At 43.0% G+C, this 17,753-nt stretch overlaps 1 protein-coding gene across 5 annotated transcripts in view; it reads left to right on the forward strand.

Moving 5' to 3' along the window:
• shaker (potassium voltage-gated channel protein Shaker) overlaps positions 1-17,753 on the forward strand; it is a 161,165-nt gene that overhangs the window by 1,680 nt on the left and 141,732 nt on the right. For 4 of the 5 annotated variants that reach the window (XM_076529928.1, XM_076529922.1, XM_076529919.1 and 1 more), the window contains exons 2-3: positions 4,047-4,611; positions 6,357-7,261. In XM_076529928.1, the coding sequence (XP_076386043.1) occupies positions 7,092-7,261 (170 nt within the window). In that variant the 5' untranslated portion in view covers positions 4,047-4,611; positions 6,357-7,091. Of the gene's footprint in view, positions 1-184; positions 4,612-6,356; positions 7,262-17,753 lie in introns of those variants that run through there. The other variant, XM_076529920.1, reaches the window with a different exon arrangement.

Here is a 17,753-nt window from a genome sequence, read left to right on the forward strand (position 1 = left end):
GCAGGAGAGTCGTTCCGAAAATTAGAGAATTTGGCTCGAATCTTTGTCGATCGCAGCAACTTTAAATCACGATCTCGTCGTTTCGTTACGATTCTAACTGTCGTGCACGTATTTCTCTTTTTACGCTTTGAGAGTTGCGCGATGAGATCGTAGAAAATCTATAACGTTATTTTCCACAAATTCGTCGCAAGGGTTATTCGATAAATTAGATCCGGTCGAGGTTTGCGAGATTCGCTGTAGCTTCGAAACGGTTTACACAATCGTAGAAATTTATATACCCTCCAACGCAAACTCTTATCACAATTATACGATTGTTTTGCCAGCCTTTTCAAGCACGTAACGCGGAAACCGTTGTTTCGAAGTCTGAGTCAGTTTTGGATATTGGTTTTCACTTCTTTGTTGCCACGTAACTTCGCTACACGTAAAGGCCCTTTGATACGACCAAAGAAAAAGAAGTTTTATTGCATGCGATTTGAATTGTAAAGCGTACAAAGATTTCATACGATTTTACACCTTTTGAAGAAATCTTGTCAGTAAACATGCTTCTTCGGGTGGAAAACCATTCGAATGGACTAGCCATTGTTAAGGCTGTGTCAACAAAATCGTTCACGCGATTGCCATTTTGAATCTTTCGCATCATTCGGATCCGAATAACACTCGTTGTCGCTAGAATTATTTCGTGTATCGAACGACTTTCGTTTATTATTTCTCTTAGAGTCTCTCTAATCACAGTCACGAAATAACCGTATCGATTTTCACTAGAGTCGTTGTTTTTCGGTAAAATTCATATCGCGAAATTAGATTTATAAGTAATAGTACTCGTTCTAAAAGATTAAAGTTTTACAGAATTCGCGATACGAATCTTCCCCCTATTGGACAAATTTAGAGGTTACAGTGAAAATTCTTGAAATAAGAACAACGTGGCTCTGAAAGTGTCAACGTCTTTCGTCCTCGCTGATCATGATTGTTTCTCGAACGTTGACAGTCGGTCGATGAAAGTTCTCAGGAACAAAGAAGAATGAAATTCCCGTATAATCTTTACTATCCCGGCCAATAACCTTACTCGGGATTATATACGTTCTACTCTTCTTTATAGCTTTACTCGTTGTGCTACGTTCATTCATTTATCCTACCACCACTCGCTCTTTGCTTTCTTTGTATGATTTATTTACGAGCCATTTATGCTTCTACGTCGTTCTACGTTTATCCGCTTTGAATTTCATTATGCAATGAAATGTCCGTTCCTCGAATTAAGGAACAAATACCATCTAATATAAATTGCGAGTTCTTTTGAAAATTATCACAAACGTCGGAACAGATTAATTAGAGAGAGAAAGAATATTTCCAAGAAAATGTGAACATGGTGAACGCGTGATCATATAAAGCGTTGCGATACAATGCGCGGTTACCCAACGCGTGATTTAGCACATGGCAAATATATGTTACGCGATGAATATGTGATGGATATATGTTGTCACATCGCATTGTCATTCTCCCTCGGGAAGCTTACTATGTATTGTACAGGATTCCATCTTACGTTAAGCAAAGTAATTACCAATAAGATCAACGAGAGTCATTGATGATTCTCTTTGTCCTTTTATCGTAATTTTCCTCGAATTCGTAAAAATTCGTAAAAATACCTGGAAAGAGGTTGGGTTCAAACGAGATGCCATTCGCGTTTCAGTATCTCGTACGAACTCCCAAATGTAATATATTCGAGTGGAAGATGGAGGCCTTAATGCATATGATCTAGCCTGTTCTCGTTCATACGTGCTCTTCAGGAACCGTTTCTTTGGTTTATGATTTTCTTTCAAGCGATCGAGTATACTTAGGGCAGACGAAGGAATTTTCGTAACGAATCAATAAGCTTGAGAATTACATTTAGAAATTTCATTAAAATTCTAGTGGCTATGGTTTATTCAAGGATTAGAAGTTCAAATGCAGGATTTGACTGGTCTAAAAAGTTTCAGACGATAATTTTGGCATATGTCGCCTTGGAATAACTTTTTCCATTCTCATTTTCAAACGAACTTCACCGTGCTCGTTAATGGCAGTTAAAGCTCCTATTTCCATGAACAAACACGCGTAAAATAAATCGAGCGTGTTGTTCGCAACGTATGCAAACATGCAGAAAGCAATTACATTTATGTTTGAAATAAACGATATGAACAGAACACGTTCGCGTAATTTCGGTACTCTCAAAAACTAGTATTGTAGTAATATTTGTAGAGTAGAGTCCATCTAGCGCGACTGTACGTTAAAAGGCAAAGGGTTAATTGTGCCCATTTAGCAGCTTTTAAACAGCGAAGCCTTATCAACGCAATCCTTACAAATGCTTCAGTTTTATCGCGCGATCGGTCCATTTTAATCCGCTAGAATCACGCGAAAAGGATAAACGCGTTAACCTGTCGGAAAAAATCAGGAAATCGATCGTTTTTTATCATCCCTACTTCAATATCGTCCGTTGTAAAACGATTTACGATCTCATCGCGACGATTAATATCCCTCCAAAGAGGACTGACGATTCCATCTTGATTCTGGCACGTAGTAACCGCTGCTTTTTCATTTGGCAATCGCTCGTCTTTTCTCTTTCTGTCGCGCCTCGTCCTTTTACATTCGTCCGTCTCGCTCTTCGCCCGACGTTAGAGGACGACCTGTAGCGTTTCTATCGCCGATGCCAGACACGCTGCTGCCCGTTCATAAAAGCGGGAATCGCTCGAGGAACGTTGGATAATTGGCCTTGAATTTATCCTTCCCGTAAAGTGTAGACGTTGCGTCGTCGGCTGTTTCTCTTTCATTTCGAGCACTGTGTTTTCGATTTGCTTCCTTTAACAAGTTTCGGTGTCCGTTGATACAGGGATCATCGGTAATCGCCGCGAAGAAGTTAAGCCGTTCGCTGCGGGCTATACGGATTCGCTGTAACACTGCATAGACTTTATTTTCTTTTCGTCTTAATTTCACCATAGTCCGCTGCGAACTCGCTGCATAACTCGTGCGAGCAACTTTGAACATCGGTATTATATCAATGACCTGCCAAATCGAGAATTTACCCGTTAGATGATTCTGTAACCGTTGCCAGACCTCTGTCACCACAATTGTGGCTGGATGCTACGAGGCTAAAGTTCGAAAGCAGAAAGTCGTATTTGCAAGTTTCGTTTTGTCGATATCCTTCGTTCGTCGTTTTCTCTCTCCTTCTATTTCTGCGCTAACGAGACCCGTGCGAAACATTCTTTGACCCGCGTTCTCGTTCAATGTAACGATCCAACGACGTGCATTAGCCTGGAACGAGAAGCGAAATGGAAGAAAACGCGTTAGATTAGTCCGGTGCTGTCCGCAGGAGCCTTTAAACTCGGAAATTTAGACGTTTTTACGTACTCGCCCTCACTCTCCTCTTTTTCGTATACGCGGAGTAAGCTCGAATATTTTACTCGATATTTTGTTAAAAAGTCAACGGACTTACGAGGCTAAATTTTTCGCTTGCAGGAGTACGAAGAAATTTAGAAGTTTTGTACGTAGTCGGTTTCTCCTCTGTTTCACGTACGGGGATTTAAATCGGATATTTTACTCGATACGGGTTCGCGAATTTCTTTATTTTGAAAAGAGCAAATTTCTTTTGAAATAAACGTTACCGTACAAATGGTAATTTTTAAAAGAAGTATTATTTTATAATGTCCACATCGTGTAAAAATTTGCAATTAAGATGGTCAGAGGAGCAGCGCAGTCGATCGTAGGCGCGACATGGGTCGCGTAGGGTCACGAGTTCTCCTGTCGTGCTGTCAACTGGAAGGGGCCTTATCAATTTCAGATTTCTGCTAACTACGCTCGAGCACGTATGCATACGGAGCGTTTCAAAATGCACGATACAAGGCAATAGTACCGCCGAGTACAAAATAAAATATTCCTGAACTTTTAAACCGTACGAAGAAAAATCGTGAAATGGTTTCTAGTTTTCGAATTTGACCTGTATACGAAGAGGAATAGGGCGAGAGGCTCCTTGGACAGCACTAGTGAACGTCAGGGTTTAACGATTGTACACGATCTCGCAGATGGTGGTCGAGGTAGAGAATCGACGAAGAGCCGTGGTTGAGGCAAACTGGCATTAAATTCGCGCGGAAATGTCGATCGGAGTCGAGAGGCGGAGGAAAGTCGAAATCGAGCTCGTGCGTGGCTACGCGCCTTCATCGTGGAGAACAACGACCGTGTGGCTGGCTTCAGGCCAATACGTGTCTAGTTGAAGGGTGAACGTGAAAATCGGGTTGAAGTGTGGGGGTGGTGGACCGTGGAAGGGGGAGGAAGTGAAGATAGGCAAGTAGGAAGGAAGGAAGGAAGGAAGGAAGGAAGGAAGGCGAAAATCGTTGGTGACGAAGACGTTTCGTAGTGAAATACTCGTGCTTGATTATATTCTTGTGTGCGGTGCAAGATGCGCTCGCGACGCCGTGACGGTGGCTGAAGGACGAAGACGACGAGTGGCTCGTACAGCCCTCGATTCTGCGAGCCAGCTCTCCTTTTTTCCTTTCGTCTGGCCCGTGAAGAAATAAAGTGCGGTGCAGAGCACTCTTCCTCGCTTCGTCGCTTATCTCCTCGGCTGCATTGATCCGCCAGGTGAAACAGGTGAGAAGAATCCTTCAGTGAAAGAGCCGCCATCTCGTCGAAAGGCAGGATACTCGCGCTTTTTTCTTTCATCAATTTTTACTCCTTTCACGTATTCTCGTCATTGAAATTTAGAAATATTACCGGAAATTAACGTGAATTTATTCGTTCTTACACCTTACGAGAAACGATGCGGTTGAATTATATTTTAGATTAATTCTCGATACGCGTCTTGCTTTTAGTAACACCGAAAGGCCGGATTAGCGTCATGCAGCTTGACGAGAAAGAAAGCGGTCGAGTTGCGCGTGATATTGTATTTTGGTACTTAGTGCCACGCCTCTAGAGTCCTCAGCGCACAAAAATATCGAACTTTTACTTTATATTGTACCTTATGTTCCTGAGCGACAGAGTCGTATAATATCTTGAAAATATAATTAATAGAGGTAGTTGAAAAGACCAGATGAAATTTCTAAGAAAGAAGATTGTTTCTCGTGGGGATTTTCATTGAATTTAGAACGGTAATCAACGCGACAACCTTTTAGGGTGTAATCGTGGCTGCTAGGCACGGGGGTAGTTAAGCGACGTTGCATAAAATTTCCGCGAAACTTCTACTTCTACCGAGAGAAATATTACAAGATAACTTGTTTACTAGTTACGGTATAATAAATTATATCAAAATAAATTGCATTTCATGTACAGAATAATTATTTGATTTCGTGTAAATATACAGTTTTAATTATTTATCTCGTGTAAATATTTTCTCCTGTCAATTTAAGTATTTTTACAAAATATTATAAAAGTTTATCCGTATGTTCATCGTCCAAGGATCAATTTTTTGGAAATAGTCTGTCCTTCCGCGAAGTTTTCGAGTAATTTCTGTGCCACGGTCGCGCGATGTTTTCGTCCTAGCAGCTAAGATAACAAGGACGAACGAAATGGCCAAAGAGTTCGACACTTATCTTTGGTCGAAACGTCGGCTATTATTGCCCCGATATCTAGATATTTTTAAAGGAGATCAATAGCTCTACCGTTCCGTGAATTCTTCGAAACACGCGCGCTTCATTTCGTATGCGTATCGTTTCGAGTGTTTTTTTTTTCAATGACGCGGATCGATACTCATCTCGATTCTCTTTTTATACCGACTTGAATTTCATAGGTTCATTTTAGAAAATATCGCGGTTAAATTTATTCGAGTTCTTCGGGATCGTTTCGAATGCATTCGGGTTCGTCATATTATTAGATAAGAAACACCCACTCGTATAATAGCTCTTTCCAAGAGAAACTCACAAATAAATTGAAGAAAATTCATCGAGATTTTAATAAACCCCGCGTTACCCTCTACTACCGATTGTTCCTCCCTCTGAAATTACACAGCCATCGATCCGATATTGATAATTATTATTTAACTTCCGTCCTCGCCTTTATCTCTCTCCCCGGTCGCTTTCATTATTTCCGTATGCTCTGGAAAGGTAGCAAGATCGGAAAGCAATTTCATCGACTTTCAATTCCGGCACGGCAGAGGGTGGCTACGATTTAACTGTCGGTCGTCGCGAAACTTTTCCGCGCGGTTCGTCGAAACGAAACGGTTAAACGAAGTTCGAAAGTCCCGCATTTCGACGAGTTTACGGTTTTCGGAAGCTAGACGACACGGGCAAAGCGATCGCTGAAAGCTGGATACTCGATGCTCTTCGGAACGCGCGTATACAGCTCTTGAAATAGTTGCCGCGAAGGCTTTATCGTTGAAACCTGTTCTTTCGCGTTCGCAGGGCCAGATCGCGACGAGAAAGGAAGAGAACGCGAGACGACACGGAGTCCCGAGGAAGCTCGAGATTCCCGAGAGTGGCAAGGAGGACGAGAGGAAGAGGTAACGAGCCAACAAAGCCCAGAGCCAGCAAGTGGAAGAGGAGGAGAAGCGTTTGTTAGCGTGGGAAAGGCAGAAAGGCGTGCGGGGCCGAAAAAGCCTTGTGAAGAAACTAAGGATTAGATGGTGGAGGTGTTCGAGAGGCGGGCTAGGGAGCCTACGGGGCCGATCAAGGCACCTCGCACCTACCCAGGCCCAGCCAGCTCCTTCGACCGCGTCACCAGGTTGCACTCGCGACCTCGTCAGCGGCTGCGTCTCTTTCGCGTTCCTCTCAAAGATGATCTCCTAGTCTCCGAGCTGCTGTCTCTCCTCGATCGTTACTCGCCACGGAAATCGTCCCGGGACTATTCGATCCTCGATCTGCTAGATAGGCTGGAGATCGAGCTGCTCGTTCGAACGGACCGGAAACGCGCCGCTGTTCGACGTCTGGAGGATCGCTCGGATCTCGCGCACGTCGGCCGAGCGTGCCAACCGGATCGAGAAAGAGTCGAGCAGGAAGAGATCGAGAAGAAGACCGAGGAGGTTAAGTGGTGCAGGGAAGAAACAGTGGTGCGAGAGAGAGGAGTGCTTTCGGCAAAGTTAAAGGTTCGGTTGGAGCCCAGGAAGGGCTCCGTTCAAAGGAACGAGACTGGCGAGCGCAATGTGGCAAAGCGGCGGCATGGGCGCCCATGCGGCCAACAATCCATGGATGAAATTAATGGGCATTGTCCACAAGGAGAGAAGGCATCACGACTCGGGCTCTGCCGCTGCCGCCGCTTCCGGTGTTCAGGGCTCTGCGACTACTGGCAGCAACGACCGGACGCTCAATCAGTGAGTCATACTACTTCCTTTCTCTTTTATCGCAAACTTGCGCTATTGTCTCGTTACCTGACCGTTACTCTTGCGCGATTCTCTTCCAACTTTCGTACGTTCACCCCGAATATTATTTTTTTATCCAAACTTTCGAGCGAGCACCATCACGGAGTTAATCCGTTAGAAAACGACATCAATCGGCGCATATGCCGTACGGTGATCGGATCTCGTGTTCTGTTACGCTCGAACAGTTTTACGATCTCTCTGGTCGTATAGAAAGTTCGCTAAGCACGAAAGTGTTAAGGATAACATAAATATACGAGGATTAGGTGGACATTTTTCTACAACTCCGCGGGATTTCCTGAAACTCCAACCGCTCTCGAAAACTCGCTAGATATTATAGTTCCGAGTCACGGTCAGCTAACGGGCAATATCGTACGTAGAATAGAATTCGCTTCACCGATTTCAACGACCTTGATATATATTATATATCAAGAATATATAGGTCGTGGATAATTTTGTATAAACACGTAACCTCTGCTTACCTTTGGTAGAATAGGGTCTCGCTGATTTCGATCGCTGATCTGTATGTTATAGGAATTAACTAAATAGTAGTTAAGTTCGTATTAGTGCGACTTTAAGGAAGGCGATCGTACACGAAAAAGTGAGTCAAAATTGTGGAACGAATTTTTAACTATAACAAATATTCATTTGTTTAATTGAGAAAATGAAATGTTCTTGAAATAATAAAAACTTGAAACAATTATCCTTGCCTGCTGAAAAAGCTTGTTCCACAATTTCGACTCGTTCCAGTACTCGCAAACTTGTTACAAAAATCTCCGGTTTTAAGAATGCGTGGCATCGATTTTTTGCTTAGTTTGCTGGCTGGTAATCCGGTCAAAAAGATCCAGCACGTAATAAAACCGTAAAGAGAGCGCGTAAAAGTACACTCGACGGTGAAGCATTGTTTTCACGTGCTGACGAACAGTTCTATAACGTAGCTTATCGGAAGTAGCTCGTCGCGTCGATTGCATGGAAATATTTCTGGTCGCTTCGAGTATCGGGTTAGATTCGAGGTGAACCACGCGGACGAGGAAAAAAATCATCGATATCGGGGAGTGTCTCGAGAACAAACCTGATAACGGTACACAATGCTTTCCGCTTTATTCGCGAGCCACTAAGTTTTCCTTTCGATATCTTTTCCCGCCACTGTATCCAAATCCTGCCTCACACGTATCTCTGTACATTTTAACCAAATTTGCAACCAGCATTAAAAAATCATTAATTCCTTAATTGGTACCTTGAATGGTAATTGACTGAAAGATAAAGATCTTGGACCACTTTGAGTTAGATCAGCGAATACATTTGTTTGTGTCGATGTTTGAAGGTGGAGTTAGGTTGCAGGATTTTTCGAATTGCTAATCTTTAGCCTTAGACGAGGTTAACAAGTACGAGGGTGCACATGATGGGATGAACGAAGACTTATCGGATCTTAGGAGAGAATAAAACAGGTCGTCTCGGAAAGTAACTTAACTCTCATGTACTCAGTTTGAACATGAACGAGCAGTGACACTGCTTAATTTCTTTTGTCACACAGTGGAGAGTTCAGGATATTATTCATTGTACGCTTATTAATTAGTAACCGTGGACTTTCCGATGCTATAATAATGGACAAATTCTGACCAAAAAATAGAGATGACTCGATGTAAAAATAATGGCGCGAATAAATGTGAAAGTATATTATTAGAAATAACGATTGACCTGCATACGGTTAACTCATTTTCCGAAGCGACTGTACAAGTATCATCGATTCGATTGATCGACGAAGCGTAAAAAAAATGTCGCTGTAAAGTTTGCGATGTTAATCGGTTAAATCTGGAGCAGTGTGTGCAGGGTCGAACTGTTAGGAGTAGGCGTATATTTGGTCGTTGTCGATTCTGAAAACTCGACGGACAAGCATCAGCCTCTTTGTTTTCCTTTCGCCTCATTTTCAACTGGTTTCGAGCCGACGTTGCCGTGCACGTTTTTCTCTCCCGGCACCGCTCTAACAATGCTTCGTCGCTTGCTGTGCCACCGGCTTTCGCAACCGTGGCCGTACACGAACGCGAACGTACACAAGGCACCGGCTATACATCGCGAGCGGAGCCACTCCGAGTGCAGTAGCGAGTGTTGCCACGATTAAAAGCAGCCCTATTCTGCGTTCTCGAAGGGTTTAGGTTGCGACCAGAGCAAACAAGAAGCGATACGTGGGCGGGAGAGAAGCGGACATCGCTCCTCCAACGTTGTTGACAATAGTTTTCTCTTCCATTCAACCTACTGCCGGTTGCGCGAGACCTACTTGTTTTCTGATAAATACTTTCCCTTCTGGATTCTAAGTCCGCTATTCAGGGGCTGTTTTCCGTCGAGCCATTCGATCCGCCGATGATTCAGCTACGCGACGAGTAATCGCTGTTCCTCCCGCGATGTCACGAATCCTACCGCGTTTATCGTTTTATAAACAGGAATTTAGTTGTCGCGACATCTAATTTTATGTCGCGATTTTAATAGCTGTGTTTTCGAACGGCAGCAAATTACTACTTCTGCCGTGACGATACGAAATATCGTTACCTTTATCGTCGTAAAAACTACAAGTTGCGTCGTCGTGACATCGGGTTTTATGTCACTACTTTAATAGGCACGTTATCGCTTGACAGTAAATCGCTACCTTTAGATACGCGAAATATTGCGATTGCTAGTGTCATTAAAACTAGAAGCTGTATTGTCGGAACACGTGACTTTAACACTTTAACGAAATCGAATCATTTTGATCATCACCGAACAAGGTACTTCGTGACACGTTGCTGATTCAAGTATCTAATTTTATGACACGGAATATCTAGCTGAAAATGCCGTTGTGTCGTCACAGCAAAAACCGTGACTTCCAACGACATTTTACGTCACGACAGTAGATTTACCGTCGGATGAAATCGTACGTTTGCAGCTGAAACTTTGAGAAGTCGGGTTGGAGTAGACAACGGTTTTACTCTCGGCTTTGAAGTCCCCTCGAAAGAATATAATATTATCGAAGCTGGATGTAGAATGTGAAGAGTACATGATGAACTTCGATTGATTTTTATTGCTTGGTAGTCGAGAGCGCGATAACGAGGAGAATTTTATTTTTATGCACGATAATGATCATCCCCAGTGTACCCAGAAAAAATATTAAGGTAAATTGTATCCGAGTTAATGGAAATTAATCAGTAAATAGCGTTAGATTCTGTAACGTTTTAAGTTATTTAGAAAAAATATCTGATAAATGTTGGAAATTCTCAACTATAGAAAATATTAATTTTTCAACGATTTTACAATGTTTTTTCATTTTACGAAGTTTAATAAGTTCCGCGAGCACGAGTTCGTATATTCAGAAGGTGGAGGACGTTTGCGTGGTCCTAGCCAAAAATTGGAGTCACGTACCGGGCTGGATCTTGTCGAGGACATTGTTTGAAAAGTGCACCCTATTATTTTTGCTCGTATAGGAAAAGTAGCGTGTTTCGTGCATAATCCTAGCATCTTGTTTCGATCGATTGATTCAAAATTGTATGGTAGAGATTGCAGGGCTTCTGATCCCGTATCGCAAGGAATTCCGAATCTTTATCGTTCGAATTAATTTTTCTATTATACGAATTTCAATTCGGATATCAAGAGGGAAAGGAACGTTGTTAATTTTCATTAGACACAAATCTCAGCTGTTTTCATTTAGCACCTGCCTCGCCACGATCTCTTGGGGTAAACTCATTAAGACTGAGGCACTAAAGGACAGCTAATTTCCTTTTTTGAATTTGCACGGACTCCGAGTTGTATTCTCTATGCAAATTCAACTCTTTGCCGGGCATCTTTCTCCAAGCCCCTTTACCTTCTGTAATCTTTACTTTAGAAACGCGATGTGTTCTTGGATTTTTTCACTCGTGTAAAGCTGTCTCGGAACAGATATCATAACGATCTGACACTTTTCAACCGTAAAGAGTTGAAGCAAGATTTTCATTTCGATTCGAATCTCGTATTCGCGATTAATTCTTTCGCCATCGACATTTGACCACCGGCAATGTTTGACTTCGGTTAGCCATTTTTCATATTAAATCGAATTACCAGGGTAATCGACTGCCCGCCAGTAACTCAACGAACAGAGCTTCGGTTCGTAAATTCATTGTCAGTCTGATTGCGCTGGAAATTGATTACGTTATCGAAAGATTTCTCCGGATCGTTGTAAACGAAAGGAAGAAAAATTCTGGAGCTTTCAAGCGGATGAACGGCGAGGTTTTACGACCAGGACTCGCGTTGAAATTGAAGTCTGGTTATGGCCCTGAGTCAGCATTTTACGGACCCCCAATTTTAACTAGATCTTATAATCGACCTAACGAGCGTACGAGAAACAGTCTCTCGTAGCCCAAAATCCCACACTCGTTCGCGTACCGGTGACGCAGGTGAACCTTGCAGTGTGTCTCCTCGTACGTGCTTTGCTACTTGAAAATTTTCTCCTCGACAAGCGTGCGAAATCATTAAAAGTGGCGATTCACGTTCTGAACCGTGGAGCATCAATACCGCGTAATTAGTAACCGCGGCCAGGCATAATTAACAGAAACGTGAAAGGTCTTTCGCCCGCGTTTCTATGTCACGAACCCCGAGTAAATTGAAATTGCATCTAGTCCGCGAGACAAATGTCACCGACTTGTTTCCTCGGAGACAACCGCTCTACGAAACTGACCATCGGTGGTTCATTTGTCAAGGACTCCGAATTTCTGCTTCTTAAACGACCTTATTTCCTTATTTCCTTATTTACTTTACGGAAGAGTATAAAACTCGATTAATCCCGCGACAACGAATTAATCGAACGAAATATGTATCGAATGCGATCGTTGGCGGGTTATCGAGGAGCCTGAAATTACGCGACGTTGTGACATTCGCTCCGAGAGAATTACCGCGCTTCGCTGTCAATTTATTCGTCCTACCCCGTGAAACGGCACGTACCGTATATTTGGGTCAAACGACGGGCAGCAATGAAGGCGTGTACGAGCAAGCGGTTAGTATAATAACTAAGCCGTCCAATTCTGTCCGAAGTGGCATGGTTAGTACACAAACCGTAAGTGGCCGTTACCACGATTGACTTTCTGCTCAACATCGTACCCGACGAGGCGTCAATAATTCCTTTCCGATACAAGAAAATAGAGAGTCCGTATATACGGGAGGAAACGAGAGAAAAATATAAATACCGTTTGACGTTAAAAAGCGCTTAGAAAAGATATATTTTATTCGAACTGCGCACCGGCGACTTTAACAGTCTCATTTTCGACGAATACTTTCGAAATGTTGGCCCCGTTTTTCGAACCGGAAAGAAAAACGATGGAAAGGTCGATTTGAACGCGTAACTAACCAGTCAACGCGCGAGTATAGTATCTATACAGATCATAAAAGAATCTTTTTGGCACCCGTTGAATCCACACCGAGTTTCGGGGAAACAGATTTAGTTGGCAAGTGCTATTCTATGCAGAATCCAGCCACAATTCGAGCAACGTCCAAAAGAAAACACACGGCCAGGGAAATTTAATATTTCTCTGTGTCACTGCTACCGCGTTCGCTGCTTCTGTGAAAGTCTCGCTATATCGCCATAGGGTCAGCAAATTTAAAACTTTGCCACTGTTTAATCGCGGAAAGTAGTACAGAGAGCGTAGAAGAAACGTGTTCGGTATAATAGACTCGTTATTTCGAAATAAGTCAGACTTGTCAAATTAAGTGAAAGAGTCGGCAGATAAAGTAGGCAACAAATTTCTGTCATTTATCAACATCCAAACTTGTCTGCACGTTTCGGTGTTGGTCGTTGAGTGTTTCGCCTCTTCGTGTGCATCGAACCCATTAGTTAGCAATTCGGTCATTCGTTACTGCATGAAACCGGACGTCGACCTTGCGTTTACCGCGTGCACCACATCCTGGCTACCATAAATCTTCCTTAAATTAACCGAATTAACTCTGTTGCCTTGTGATTACTCCGAACAGCCCGTTCATTTCTGGTATCGCGAACGGTTGCTCGTTCGTACGAACAACGTTGGTTAATGCTCGTTCATCGATACGATTAATTTTTCGGTTCAACGAACATTATTTCCGGTGCGATGTTCAACACCGGCAATTTGTTAGCCCTGAAAGATTTACTTTTTCACGTGCGATTTCAAATGGACACTTTTAGCCGAAGATAAATCGTAGGAAATGTTAGCGTTCGAACGTCGTATCGATAGTTAATAGTATCGTCTCGAGTGGTATCGGTAAAGTAGCTCATCGCAGAATTTCTCGAGATGTATTATGCTCGAAGAGCGAGGAGGGTTCGCTGAAAGCGGCTAGAAGCGCTAGAAGAATTTAAATCGGCGATTGCCATCTTTTGTTCTTCTAAGAAGACTCTTGCAGGCCGAAGATGATCTCGAGAAGCGTTCTTTGCTTTGTTTCGCTCTTATCACGGATAAGCGGTTTTAAAAGATGGCAGCCACTTTAAACGGATGCCATATCTGTTGCTCTTTTTCTTCCGCGAGGACATTTGTATACTTCATACCTTCCCGATCCTTATCCGTTCGCTCGTAGCTTAGTCTTATCGGTCACTGGCCGTGTTTCCATCTTCGCGTTTCGCCCTTCCGTTTTCGCGCCTCGAGTTTCCTCATCTTCAACGAAACTTTGATCGACGAGGTTTCTCGATGTTATCTCTGCTATGATACGTATGTACCTACAGACTCGGCGGCTTGCTGAACATCGATGGCTTGCGGTTAAGTTGATCGAACGCGTCAGACATATTGGTGCTAAGAGAAATAAATGATGGCTCAACAACACGAATATCGAGTACAATTGTATTTCAGTATCGTCTGAACACATTGGATTTTAAGGATCAAGTAGAGAATAATGTACGTATAGTCGTTAGGTACAGTGAAGCTATGATGCATCGGATAGCGACCCGCTCGATAACGACGCGTCGAATAGCGGCGCGCTGGGTAATCACGGTATCTATCGCCGCACGTTATAAAGCCACGTATCGTATCGTCAGGTGTTCCACTCGCGTGCGTTGCATCGGAAGGCCAAATTCGCGTACGGTAATTCTCACTTTCCATTCGACGTTTCGCTTAGAAGGTTTCCGCAAGAAACAGGTCGTTGCACGTGGCAACGCATAATTTTTCCGACTTCACCTGCCTTCTTTCCTTCGTGTATATAGAGCGAAGGCGTAGCTGCACGAGCTCACGTACGCTGGGATTAACTATGAATAGTCGTTGGTGTGCCAAAAGGCGGCGTGATTTATGGGGTGGGCCGCATTTCTCGTGGAACGGGTTGGGAAGTAAAGGGTGTTAGGGCAGGTCGATATTAAGAAGGAGGGTGAAAATTTACACGGTTATATTTTAATCGCGTGACACGAGAGAGCTCGAACAATACGAGAGGGAGTTTTAGCTACTCGCTGGAGTCCTGAGGGGTGCGAAATACGACGGATGCGTGCGCGAGGAAAAATTTTCCTTTTCCCTAAACGTCAAGCAGTATCGCGAGATACGAGGGACGATTGAAATATCGCAGCCATGCGTACGCGTTCGTCAAGGAATTAAACACGAAGCGTAAACTAGAGATCGTAGTTGGGAATATTTTTTTTCTCGCTCTTCTCTCCTATGGTTTACTCGTAATTAACGTTTGTACCGCTGCCACTTTCACTTGTTTTACGCGTGCGAATTTTTGCGGTTAGAGTCGTTGAATGAAGCAAAAAATTAGAATCGTAGGTGCAATGTACGTAGGGTCGTTAGAACACTCGAACGAAACGATAAAGCACCTTACGCGTTTATTATCGTAATGAAAAATGGCCACGCACGGTATGGCACCAGTTTAACTCTAAACGAATCAGCTTTATAAATTTAAGTTAACGATGATATATACGGAGCAGGTATTAATTAAAAAGTATATCAACAACTTTCGCGTTGCTCCTCGGCAATACAATTTTTGCGACAGCTCAGGAATTTGTATCGGAAAATTGTCAGTTCGATTGAATGGACTGCACACTTCGCAGGTATAATTGTTCATTCGGCTTTACGAATAAATCGTGCGAATTCAACCGGAATTTCCACGTAGGAAATTCCTTTTACGCCATCGATTTTTATTTCAATAACGTTAACAGCAGCCAGACTGAATTAATATCAAGGTAGATACCGGTGCGTGTTTGTGCATGCGGTTTCACCGCCGAGCTAATTACATTTTGCCCTCAAAATTTCTATCGAACGTTCGCGGTTCATAATCGATTGTTAGTTACGAGGCGAAGTTAAAGAGCCGAGAGCAACACTTTATTGACGGAACTCTGTGCGTGTCTTTTCGGCTTTCCATAGCGTTAATTTCGGTTGAAAATTTTATTCAAGAACGGGACCGGGGAAATCTTTACTCGAATTAACCCTCTCTTCGTTCGGCGCTCTAATACTGTTTCAAAACACACTCCCTGTTCCCTCTTAAGAAGGCTCACTCCACGCACATGCATCTACACAGCTAAACTGCTATTCAGCCACTTTGATCTGCTCTCAGGCTTCTAACTTCCAACACAACGATCACCCTCTCTTCTTAAGAACTCTTCTCCTTTTATATCGATTGCTCGGTTACAAGGAACACAATTTGGCAATCTCAGATTTGCGCGCTTTAGCATCAGTTTAACCCCTTGCCGTGCCATTTATTTATGAGGTGCGTCAGTCAAGACTAACCATTCAGGACTATAACATTAAAACGAACAACGAAAATTAAAATGTTCTAAGTATTTTATATTCAGGGATCCTTGACAACGCAAATTATAGTTGGATCTAAACTTTAAGTTGAAGAGTATTCAAAATTTGAGTAAGGTTTATCGCATTTCAGTTGTGAATGCGTCACGAGTCAGACTCGTTAAAGCACGGCAAGGGGTTAATAACAGTGTTACGTTATATCATCGAACTCGACACAACAATTTTATCGAGCCTATTCCTTTTTCTCAACCTATGATTACGTGTTGTGTCAAAGCGTTACTCAAAGAGTTTCCCGATCCCACAGTCTCGCTCGTGACGATACAGCAAGAGTTTATTGTCAAAAGAATAATTCGACTGCATCGATAAGTGTTTTCCACCGTCTATAAGAGAAGCCTCCGTTCGAACGCGATAAAATCTCGTTCGGAATGATATTCGTTGACGAAAGAAGCTGCGAATTCTCGCGAAAAAAGAATTCTCGTTGATATACGTTTCTGCGGTGGAATTTCAGTCGGTAGCCGAGTCCTCATTACGTCCATCATCGAAGCGAGAGAGACGCGAGTGAAAAGAAAGCTTCTCGGAAGTTCACACCGTGCACCGTTAGACACTATCCTTTGTCTAAGCACCTGTTGCAAGCATCGTTTGGTTACAAGCTACATCTAGAAAAAGCTTGTAACGGCAAACCTTGCGTCGAGGTGTTATTCCTTTGCTACTTTGTGTCTCTCCCGGAGCATTCGTTGGAAGAGACTTCCTTCACGATCTTTCGTCCCACGCTGAATCTGTCGCTTCAAAGTGCTCTCTTATCCTTAGATAATACTTCCATACTTTATTTGGTACTGATAATATTTTTATAGCAGAATTTATGGGTACACAACGTCACAGTGAAGCTGCTACGACAGCTAGTAGTAAAATCAAGCATAAGTTACACCGGAATACTAACGCCAGTGGTAGATACATATTTTATTAACTGCATGTTAAGACATACATATCATAGTGGTTTCGACTTCCGTTGCAATTGTCCTTTATACTTACACAATTTTGGGGTAGAATTTGTACTTATATAATATTTACTTTGTGCGGATATTGTAACATCGTCGTTAATTTATTAGTTTGAATTATTGAAATCAGAATTTCGTGATATTCGTGGTGTGCAATTATTACGTACACGTCGCTTACACGCGTTTGCACTGAGTAGATCTGAAATATCGGTGTACCGAGGTCGCTAATTATAAATTGCGAATCTGTTCGCCATAGAATTCGATATTTAGCAACTTAGAGGAAAAAAGGAAAACGATTGCCGCGGCGCGTCAGCCGACAAAGCAGAGACAAGCAAAGGGGCCTAAACGAGGTCGTGACAACGAAATATCACGACGGGTAGGTTCCTCTGTTTGAAAGTTAAATAAACATTCACGAGAGTGAGTGTACGAGAAGGGCAAAGCGTTGAAAAATCGTGAAAAACGTAGTGAAAAAGCGGTTAAGTCGTGGAAAAGAAGGAAGCTTTATTTCGAGGAAAAAGTGAATAGGGAAGCGGTGGCGGCAGCCGCTTCGCGCGATGCAAAAGCATGGAAAAGAAGAGGGGTTGTTGGTGGTGGTGGTTCAGAGAGAGAGTAAAGGGGCAAACACGCATAGATTCGACCGCGGCCACGGCACTGACGTTAAGAATAACGAACGAGGACGAGGGCAAGAGCGAGGTTGTAACCCGACACCGCTGCTTTCTCTTGCCGTCTCGTTATCATCGCGATCCTGACGTTGCTATTGTTGCTCTATCT

Source organism: Megachile rotundata, chromosome 3 (assembly GCF_050947335.1).
Source record: "Megachile rotundata isolate GNS110a chromosome 3, iyMegRotu1, whole genome shotgun sequence".
In the NCBI taxonomy this organism is placed as follows: domain Eukaryota; kingdom Metazoa; phylum Arthropoda; class Insecta; order Hymenoptera; family Megachilidae; genus Megachile; species Megachile rotundata.